The following is an 11,753-nucleotide window of genomic DNA, read 5'->3' as shown; positions in this document are numbered from 1 at the left end:
TAATATAATTTATGAAATTGCATTTGATTAATAAAAACTAGCATATAAAAGTCTATATATTAGCACTACTTTTGAGGAGGGCAATACAAAATTAATAGACATGAATTTATCATTTTTTATGGTACCATTACATTCAATTTTCTAATTTTAATATTGATGAATTTATTGATTGTAATGATAAAATTAGAAAAATTGAATGTAATGACTTATTATGAATTATTCAAATCACAAAATAATTAAAGTGTGTCTCTTTGAAGACATTTGATAATATTGGAGCAATACAGAGAAGATTAGCATGACCTCTGCACAAGGATGACACGCATAAATTGAGAAATGGTCCAAATTTTTTTAAGTTATTTTTTTTTCTTATTATTTTATTTTTCAAAATATATTATATATTAAAGTGTATCTTTAATAGCGCTACATATGAAAGCTTCATTTTTACTAAAGATATTGGGGGAATAATGTTGTTGATACTATGCACCTAATTTTTTGATTCATTTATCTCATATGAAAATCATTTATTGGGACATTATTGTGGATTTGAGGGAGGTTGAGGTGGCTTGAGGACCATTTTCATTTCATTTGTACAACCCATTTGAATATTTTTTCTAAGCTTTATTTGTTTTACTAGAATTTAGTGATTGAATTTCAAGTCTAGACCAATTTGAGAATTAGGTATTTAAATTTGGTGTGTAGCAATCATGGGAACACATTTACTTAATGCTCAAATCATACACACAAAAGGTGGCTTCATATAAATAGAAATTATTCAAACATTTTTTTTGTAGAATGCAATCAAAACATTTTACACACTCAACCCAGCTTGCTATAGTATCTTATTACATTCCATGACTTTATACCCTTCTCTAAGGCTGAAAAATAGTGCCTGATTTTATACACGAAACAAACCAACTGAGGCCCAACATTTCTTATAGTGTAGGTAATAATTAAAATTTAATTCAATTTTGTCACAAAAATATTGAAATGCATTCATAAATAGATAAATGATGATATTATAATAGAGTGGTTTATGTAGGAAATCCCTTTCAAAACAAAAACCATGCACTTAGAAATGTAATACATTATCAAATTTGAACACTTCCATTGCAAGTATTTATAGAATTATTTAACTATCAATAAACCTAAAAGTGTTTTGGTACCAATAGCATCCATGCACTCGTAAGTTTTCATATCAAATTCACTTCCTCAAGTATTAATTTATAGAAATATAATCGATGTATAAATCATAATGGTTTTCAAAACCATGTTACAAAACCTATAAAATGAGGTTCTATTAGCACCTTCAAATTTGACAAATTTAAAATGTCTATTCATCATTAGTTTGGCGACAAAGACCAGGCTTTTTCCTTGTTGCATCTACGCCAGATCCCACCTTCAACGATTAAAATATTGCAACTTAGTGATGATCATGCAAAATAATTTGGGAGATTTATTTTTGGGATAAATTTGATTATATGTATTCAATTTTGTGACTCATGAATAAGTTATGACACTATTTTAGTGCATTTGCAACTACAACATGGCTTGAAAAGAATTCCAAAAAAGTGTCAAATTTTATAATTATAACAACAAGCCAATTATGGGTTTGTCTTCAAAGGCCTCGAGATTTAGTTTCATTTTGATCTAAGCTCAAATGATGTATTAGTGAAATTTTTTTCATCTAGAAACCCCTCTCTGTAGACCCAATTACAAAATACCAAAATTTAGTTTACTAGCCAAAAATAGATCTTAAATTCATGATTTTAATAATTAATTATGTTCCCTTGAAATTTTATTGTGGCTCCATGACATCCCATTTTCCTATAATGGAATTACCCTAATTAACTAACCAAAAATATTTTTAAAAAATAATTTCACTAGAATTTAAATTGCACTTATTTTAAACATTTTTTTAAATGTGGTTAATGTTTGTAAATATTTCTTAATGACTAAATCCATCGGAATTCTCCAATTTGTTTGAAATTCATACATTACAAACTTTATAAGGCATGTGCATTTTTTGCAAACCTAATTGAAAATTTTGCATGGGAGTCTTGTTTGGCTTGTTCCTTGGAGGAAAGGAAAGACTCCAACGAACATTGAAGTTCCAACAAAATAATGGCAAGCTACGTGTTGTAAGGGTTGATAAAAGGGAAAACTTTTACTACAACATGCTTGTAATTCAACATAAACATTAGACCCTAATGAAAAGGGAACCATGCAAAATGTGCATCTATCTAACAATTTTCAGCACTATTCTATAGCATTGTATGGATCTAACACAATCGAATTCAAAAGTTACACGTTAATTTATTATGGAAGGAGGATCTAACACAATCGAATTCAAAAGTTTTATGTTAATTTATTATGGACGGAGGAAATTTGATATCATTAATCGTATGCATTGTTTCTTCCTGCAACAAATTCAAGGTAATGTTGATAATGGAGATGTTAACTTGGTAAATATTTGGAGGTTATTTCTAAACCATCTAATGGAAAAAAGTTTCTATTTATATCTTCCAAAACACTCATGAATAATTTTCCACATCCAAATAGTGATTTGAGTGAGATTTTGACTATTTTTTATGTGTCAGAAGCGATGTAACACCAAAGATGAACCAACCATTGTTTGAATAGCTCTAGCATGATTTTAATAGAGTTTTGAATATATTCTAAATACCATACATGCAAAAAATGAAAATATAGATTTCTCAAAAAACAGAGATTATTTGAATACGAATATGGTCTTTTCTGCAAAGTTTTAAAATGACTTTTAGATTATGTGAAGTATAAGGTTAATGCAATCTATGGTAAAGAACAATGTGGGGCATTAAGGTGATGGTTCAAATGGTTGTCATGAAGATTGATCTAAATACCCAAGAATGCTATGAGAATCAAATGATGCAATAAACAAGTGCAGTGCATGAGAAATTAGAGTATAATATTAAGAGTTTTAGTTTAATACAAAATATTTGACATAATGTAAAATATGGTGAAGGGCGGCTGAAAGATATTTTTTGTGTTGAAATATCAAGTAGCAAACTTTGAAAACTTTATAGAGTTTTAATTGTTTGCATAGTTTTAATGTACATGATTAAATCTACATTTGTTGTGAGGTTTGAGTTATAAGTCAAGTGGGTTCTTATTTAAGAATAATTATTTTTTTCACTTAGTAAAAGTATATTTTCTAGAAGGTTAAAATCCAATAGCGATGTTATTATTTCACATTCGGGTGAAGAGATTTCACATGAATGCAAACAAATGGCCAAAATGGAATTATAAATTTTGTAAAGAAAATTTATGGAAAATAATAAAATCATAGATTTAATTGTTGACACTAATTGCCAATAGATATTCTTGAAATAGAGTTGCCAAGGAGATAACATGAATGGTGACTGGTAATACCTAAAGTTAAAACGAATGTGTTCTTATTTTAGTCTCCAAAAGAACAAATTAAAAAGAAAAAAAAAACAACTTGGATTTCAATGTTTGATCTTGTCTCTTGCATCTAAAGGTCTTGGAAATTTTTTCTCATCAATAACAATCTCTATGAGGTAAATATTTTCTTGTTATATTATTTACAATTATCTTAGAGAAATAACAATTTTGAAGTTCTTTAGAAGATTGAAAACTTCCATTATCATTCAAAAAATATTCAACCTCCATAACATGATCATTAGTGGTTGGTACCATTGTTCCATCTCTTTCACCCTAAATGTTTTTAAAGGTAGTACCAATTGTTGATTCGCCCAAGTTCTCATACACCGAAAAGAACAATAATATGGTGCCAAGCCTCTAACCACTAAATTGCAGATTTTCTTCTTGTTTTAGGCATGCACAAACTAGCCTCTAAGTTAGTTGTTGACGTAGGAAAGAAAAAAGACAGATAGATAAATATTGAGAACCATAAGCATCATTTAAATTTTCCCAAAGGATATTTCATCTAATTCTAGTGGACCAAAGAATGGTGTAACTATAAAGGATAGATATTTGATTCCCTCATTTCTCTAGGCCAATGAAAGAGAAAAAAAAATCAAGGTATCTTCTTAGCTAAAGACCATTGATGAACTAAAATAGGTATTTATTCACAACCAATTCCTCCCCATCCCATTGGTGATTCCTTCAATAAGGTTAGTAAACATTAAATCTGAAGGAATCCACTTCTATTAAGTGTTCTATTTTAATAAAATTAAGTAGTTGGCCCTCCCTACAAGATCAAAGATGCATTTTTTCTCCAACATTTTTCCATATTGTCTCATATCTAATGTATCTATTATTTGTTGTAGAATCTAAATAGAGGTAGTGATTGGATTCATTGGTTGTTTGATGTTACCTCATATACCACCTACTTTTCAAAATGTTTTTGCCTCCTACTAGCCATTATATTTCACAAAATTATCTAGCAATGTCATTAGATCTTATCTAGTTCACTATTTAGCTTCAAGTGGTGTCTTTTAACATTCTTTTCAAAATTTAGGTCATTAAGCAACACCACCATATGTATGTGGTGGACCCTAAAAGTCAATGATTGTGTTTTAAAAGTTTTATGGACTCTATGACTAAAAATGCATCTCAAAGAATTAAGTGTATAAAATAATTTGGCTAGTGCCTATACATAATTCTAGGAGTCAATAATTTTATTCAACATTATTCTAGATTCTTCTCAACTTAAAACCCATTTCAAAAAGAGGAATTTGTTCTTAGGAAATGCCTAGTTGGTGTTCCTTATTAAGTCAACATCAACCATATTTTGGCTTGTGAAAAATTCCATTCTCAAGACGACCACTAGTTGGCTATATTTTGAATGGCCAGTGACAAAAGAATCTTGCTCAATGGCTTCTATTAGGAATTTTCTAAAATATTTGAAAATGATGTTAACCGTAATTTTTTTTCCCTATCTTGAAATTTATTACACCAATTCTCTAGATTCTATAATTAAAATAATAATAAATTCATATTATATTATATTCTTATAAGATATGCAATGAAAACCTAAATATAACTATTAGACAGATCTCAAAAAAAATCTATTTTTAAAAACTTTATTAGAAAAAATGTTGGAATGTGAAATCCAAATTGGACTCTTAGCTAGCAGTGGTTGAGTCATCATGACTATCTTAGCTAGCAGTGGTTGCGTAATCATCGATTGTCCACTAATAATTTCTATAAATAGTAATTTCAACATATATTTTAAATAGTATTTAATCTTAACAGTTTGTCCTCTTTTATTCTATGAATGAAGCTTGATCTCATGTACCTTCACTTAATTAACCTGTTATTAAAGTGTTTCGTTGTCTTTTAACAAATACCATTTTGTACTTTCCATATCAAAAGAATTTCGCTTCGTGAAATTGCTTCTTAGCAATTGTCCAACGTACTTTATAAATATTCCTTTGTAACTCTCTCTGAGGAGGATAGCTACGGTTAAAATTTTAATTCTGCTCTATCTTTCAGAATGTAGATTTCATTGAAAGCTCACAAATGAATAATGCATATTCTTTTAGTTTGAACAAACGAATTATATATTTATAATAAATATATAGTAAAAGTAGTTGTATTATGGTTTCTATTTATGATATAAATGTTGATCGTAATGCACACCTAAAATCTTGTGTTGTTACATATATGGGCATTATTTATGAGGATAAGTTGCCAACAAAGTTATTTCCACTAACTTCGGAAGATTTTTCTATTGAATCCCATTAAATAAAGTTCATTGAGTCAAAGTGACTACTACCCTTCTAAGTACCAAAAGATAAATAATTTTCAAAGGGTAGTGAGGTGAATGAAAATGTGAATCAAATAATGAAAACTTATTTTCTACATTTAAACCGAATGCTCGTACAAAATTCATTAAACTTCAAGAGTCAATAGAAAATGTAACTAAAAGGTTTTTGAGTGGTAAAATAATTACATGTTTTCTTAGGTTTCCATTGGATACATCAAAGCGGTTTTCTAAGTCATAAAATATTTGATCTTTTTTCAATTATCATAGAGTTAACTACACAAATATAAGCTTTTTTCCCATTCAAACATAAGGTACAATATCTCCTTGACATGTTAAATATAGTGAAATTTGAAAGCAAAAATGACAGTGCAGATTAGTTGATTCATCCTTTTAGAATCCAAATTAAACTAATGTTACAAAATATGGTGAAATACTGAAATAATTTAAGACTTATTTGCCGTGTCCTATATATTATATTAAATTTATTGTGGTAAACAACAATGTCAATTTATAGTCATTAGAGTTATTGAATAATATTTATTATGTATTATGATAATCAAAGTGTGCTCAATATGTCCAGAAATTTAGTGTCTCATGCTTGTGGAGAGCATATCAATTACCTCATCGCTTTATTTTTGAGCATGTACTCAATAAGGAATTTGAATTAATTTTATCACGAACCAATGAGAAAATTGTATATGTCTTCAAAGAAAAGTTGAGTAGAGATAAGTTAATATATATTCTGATTAGATAAAGTAGGAGAGGGCCTATGCCCTTACATAATAGCCATGCAGGCAGATGAGAGGAAGGAACTCACAAGCAGTGAGACCACAAACTAGAAAAGGAGAAAACACTTTTTTTTAAGTAGAGACTTTTTTATTGAAAGAACTATCCAGTGGGAGAAAGGGTCCTAACCCAACAAAAGATCACATAATAAGAATAGAGGGACCTAGGAAGGAACCCCAAACTATCTTTTTGTAAAACCCTCTTGCACTAGAGCCAACATAGCTAAGGGAACAATCAACTAACAACGGATTTTGAAAGGCTACCTATAACCTTTTACCCGTGGGACCACCATGAATAAAGACTATCATAGACAACAAAGGAAACCACAAATGTTTGGAGGCACCTAGAAACCTTGTGACTCCAAAATCACCTAGCCATTCCAAAGAAACATAAAATAAAATAACTAGAGAATGAACTAACACAAAGAAACCAAAAGAGTTTTGAAAGGCATCCCTAAACCTTTTACTAGTAAAAAACCTTACAAACATAGAATCATGGACGACCTCAATATGTTTACTATTAGCAGTACCGTTAACCTTAGCAACCCCTACAAATACAGTATACATGACCATCTCAATAGGTTTGTTTTCAGTAGAGTAGATAGAAAGGTGTACCACAAGGGCACCACCATGCACAGACTGGAAGAATTCCATGTTGCAAGCTACTAGGTCTCAATAGAAATAGTTGTAGCAAAGAGCTCTAATCTTGAGAATCTCCATGGGTTTGGAATTATGGGAGACCCGCAACTAAGTGGAAACACACTATATGAAGACATACCTATAGTATTAAAAGGACTTGAGTACAAGCTGGAATATGTACTGGCAGCGAACACCATACTTGACTTGTCAAGTAACAATCCCAGTGGTCAGATACCAGAAAGCATAGGGAATTTGAGCAGTCTGAGATTATTAAATCTATCTGGAAACCAATTGGAAGGTGACATACCAGCTTCTCTTGGGCGGATATGGACTCTGGAGCAGTTGGACTTGTCTAAAAATAAGATGAAAGGACACATTCCTAAGGAGATCTCTTTATTGTCCCTTTTACCCTACTTGAATCTATCATCTAACAGGCTCTGTGGACAGATATCTAAAGGAATGCAGTTAGAGACATTCACTGCCAGGTCATTCCAGAATAATCTTCCATGTTTATGTGGGGGCCCTCTACAGAGTTGCAGCACAAAAAACCAAACAGGCATGGGCGCATTACCCTCGCCTTCAGAAGGTAAAGAAACATCAATATGGAGTAGGATTGATGAAAAAGTATCCATTGTTGCTGTTAGGTTGGGTTGGGCTTCGGGATTGCATTTGGTGGAGCAATGTCAGTGATAGTATGGTGGGACAGGTTTTCGTTTCACATTACGGTCATCCAAAACAAAGCCTTTTTATGGTATACCGGTTCCCCCAAACATATAGCTGGATTTTGAACTATAGAGTATAGACGTCATTTTACATTTCAGTCACCCACATCCATTGGTTAATTGCTCTGTCTATTCTTCAGTTTCAAATTTTCTTGGTTTCATCTATCTTACCTGAAGTTTTATCAGTCTGTAACATCAAGCAATCGGTTAATGGAGTTTCACTGTTTCTGGCATTGTCAAAGTGTTTCATGCAAATAATTACATTTATAGTAGAATCAAGCATAGGAAGTATGGTGGGTGATCGTACGGATCTGTGTCGTACTTTAGGCTAACAATGCCTGTTTCCGACCGGAAAGGTTCCGACCGAAAGGGTTCTGGCCAGAACGCTTCTGGTCGGACTGATTTGGCAGCCACGTAGCACTCGCGTGGAAAGGGGGTTCCTGCCGGAAACGTTTCAGTCGGAAACATTAAGGCCAGAAGGGTTCCAGCCGGAACACCCTTGCCCTATATAAGAGCCGAAATCCACCCAAGCCCCTCATTTTGCATTGAGTAGCTTAGAGTTGAGAAGGAGGGCGAAAAAAATCTAAGACATCCAGTCAGAAGGGGGTGCACATGTGTCGTAATGGGCCTTGTGTGGTCCTAAGGGGTCACCCATGTGTTACAACACATGTGTGATCCCTTCGGACCACATAAGACCCCTTGCGACACCATTTGGTCTTATGTGGTCCTTATAGGTCCTAACGGGTACACATGTGTTGTAAGGGGCCTTGTGTGGTCCTAAGGGTCACCCATGTGTTATAACAATGTCAGTGATAGTATGGTGGGAGAGGTTTTCACTTCACATTAGGGTCATCCAAAACAAAGCCTTTTATGGAATATGGGTTCCCCCAAACATATAGCTAGATTTTGAGCTACAGAGTATAAACCTCTTTTTACATTTCAGTCACCCACATCCACTACTTAATTGCTCTATCTATTCTTCAGTTTCAATTTTATTTGGTTTCATCTCACTTCCTTGAAGTTTTATTAGTCTCTAACATCAAGCAATTGGTTAATGGAGTTACATTGTTTCTGGCATTGTCAAAGTGTTTCAAGCAAATAATTATATTTATAGTAGAATAAAGCATAGGAAGTATGGTGGGTGATCGTATGGATATATGTCGCACTTTAGGCTAACAATGCCTGTTCTGGCCAGTAGGGTTCCGGCCAGACCAATGTGGCAGCCACGTAGCACTCGCGTGGCAACGGGGTTCCGGCCAGAAACATTTCAGCCGAAGCACCCTTGCCCTATATAAGAGTCGAAATCTGCCCAAGCCCCTCATTTTGCATTGAGCGGCTTGGAGTTGAGCAGGAGGGCGCAAAAAATCTCAGAGATCCGGTCGAAAGGGTTTCGGTGGTAAATACCTTTTTTTTATTTATTTTTTTAAATGTATCTATTTTATCATATTAATTTATATTGTTTTTTTTTAAAATAGTTCTTAATAGAAAATTAATTTTTTGAAAGCAAATTAGGTTTTTTTAAGTTTTTAATATATATATATATATATATATATATATATTTGTATTTATTCTATCATATTAGTTTAGAATATTAGAAAATAAATACATACATGTACATAAATACACACATAAGGGATGCACGTGTGTCATAAGGGGACTTGTGTGGTCCTAAGGGGTCACCTATGTGTTAGAACACATGTGTGACCCCTTAGGACCACATAAGATCCCTTGCAACACCATTTTGTCTTATGTGGTCCTAATAGGTCCTAAGGGGTGCACGTGTCATAAGGAGCCTTGTGTGGTCCTAAGGGGTTACCCATGTGTTAGAACAATGTCAGTGATAGTATGGTGGGACAGGTTTTCGCTTCACATTAGGGTCATCCAAAACAAAGCCTTTTATGGAATACTGGTTCCCCCAAACATATAGCTGGATTTTGTGCTACAAAGTATAGACCTTGTTTTACATTTCAGTCACCCACATCCACTAGTTAATTGCTCTGTCTATTCTTCAGTGTCAAATTTCTTGGTTTCATCTCACTTACCTGAAGTTTTATCAGTCTCTAACATCAAGCAATCAGTTAATGGAGTTTCACTGTTTCCGGCATTGTCAAAGTGTTTCAAGCAAATAATTAAATTTACAATAGAATAAAGCATAGGAAGTATGGTGCGTGATCGTATGGATATGTGTCGCACTTTAGGCTAACAATGCATGTTCTGGCTACAAAGGTTCTGATCGAACTGATTTGGCAGCCACGTAGCGCTCACGTGGCAAGGGGGTTCCGACCGAAACACCCTTGCCCTATATAAGAGCCGAAATCTGCCCAAGCCCCTCATTTTGCATTGAGCAACTTGGAGTTGAGCAGGAGGGTGCAAAAAATCTCAAAGATTTGGCCGAAAGAGTTTTGGTGGTAAATACCTTTTTTTTTTTTTTAAATGTATTTATTTAATCATATTAATTTATATTATTTTTTTAAATAGTTTTTAATAGAAAATTAATTTTTTGATAGAAAATTAGTTTTTTTTAAGTTTTTAAAAATTAAATATATTTTTTGTATTTATTCTATCATATTAGTTTAGAATATTAGAAAATAAATGCATACATGTACATAAATACACACATACATACAAACACATACACAAACATACACATACATACATACATACCTACATGCATAAATACACATACATACAAACCTACATACATACATACACATACATACACATACATACCTACATTCCTACATACAAACCTACATACAAACACACACAAACATACATGCACATACATCCACATACATACCTACATACATACATACATACATACAAACCTACATACATATAAAATAATTATATGTACACGTTAGGACATACACATATATACCTAGGTCTACATACATACATACACACATACATGTACGTACATACATGTACATACACATACATACATAAATATATGCCTTAGGAAATAAATACACCTCAGGGCATGCTATCAGGGATCGTGTGTGGTCCGGAGGGGTCACACACATGTGACGTGTCTGAACCCTCAGGACCACACACGACCCCTGACAGCATGTCCTAAGGTGTATGTAAATATGTATGTATGTGTATGTATACATCCTAAGGTGTATATAATTATTTTATATGGCCCCTTAGGAGCACACAAAGCCCCTTCCGACACATGTGCACCCCTTAGCACCTACTAGGACCGCATAAGACCAAATGGTGTCCAAAGGGGTCTTATATGGTCCTAAGGGGTCATACATGTGTTCCAACACATGGGTGACCCCTTAGGACCACACAAGGCCCCTTATGACACATGTGCATCCCTTAGGAACTATTAGGACCACATAAGACCAAATGGTGTCACAAGGGATCTTTAATGGTCCTAAAGGGTCACGCATGTGTTCTAACACATGGGTGACCCCTTAGGACCACAAAAATCCCCTTACGACACATATGCACCCCTTAACACCTATTAGGACCACATATGGCCAAATGGTGTTGCAAGGGGTCTTAAGTAGTCCTAAGGAGTCACGCATGTGTTCTAACACATGGGTGACCCCCTAGGACCACACAAGGCCCCTTATGACACATCTGCACCCCTTGGCACCTATTAGGAATGCATAAGACCAAATGGTGTCGAAAGGGGTCTTAATTAGTCCTCAAGGGTCACGCATGTGTTCTAACACATGGGTGACCCCTTAGCACCACACAAGGCCCCTTATGACACATGTGCACCCCTTAGGACCTATTAGGACCACATAAGACCAAATGTTGTCGCAAGGGGTCTTTAGTGGTCCTACAGGGTCATGCATGTGTTCTACCACATGGGTGACCCCTTAGGACCACACAAGGCCACTTACGACACATGTGCAC

The 11,753-nt window shown here is 33.7% G+C and overlaps 1 protein-coding gene and 1 non-coding gene across 2 annotated transcripts; both read left to right on the top strand.

Moving 5' to 3' along the window:
- The first annotated feature begins 245 nt into the window (after window positions 1-245).
- On the top strand, window positions 246-348 carry LOC131027631 (U6 spliceosomal RNA). Its single transcript, XR_009102509.1, has one exon. It is a non-coding gene; the product is annotated as a U6 spliceosomal RNA (small nuclear RNA).
- A 6,900-nt stretch (window positions 349-7,248) lies between these two features.
- On the top strand, window positions 7,249-7,845 carry LOC131027623 (receptor-like protein 33). Its single transcript, XM_057957696.2, has one exon. The coding sequence runs from the start codon at window positions 7,249-7,251 to the stop codon at window positions 7,843-7,845; it is 597 nt and encodes a 198-aa protein (XP_057813679.2).
- The last annotated feature ends 3,908 nt before the right edge of the window (window positions 7,846-11,753 follow it).

This window comes from Cryptomeria japonica, chromosome 8 (assembly GCF_030272615.1).
Source record: "Cryptomeria japonica chromosome 8, Sugi_1.0, whole genome shotgun sequence".
Taxonomy (NCBI): domain Eukaryota; kingdom Viridiplantae; phylum Streptophyta; class Pinopsida; order Cupressales; family Cupressaceae; genus Cryptomeria; species Cryptomeria japonica.
The sequence above is the reverse complement of the archived record's forward strand: the minus strand, read 5'-3'. Positions and strand labels throughout refer to the sequence as shown.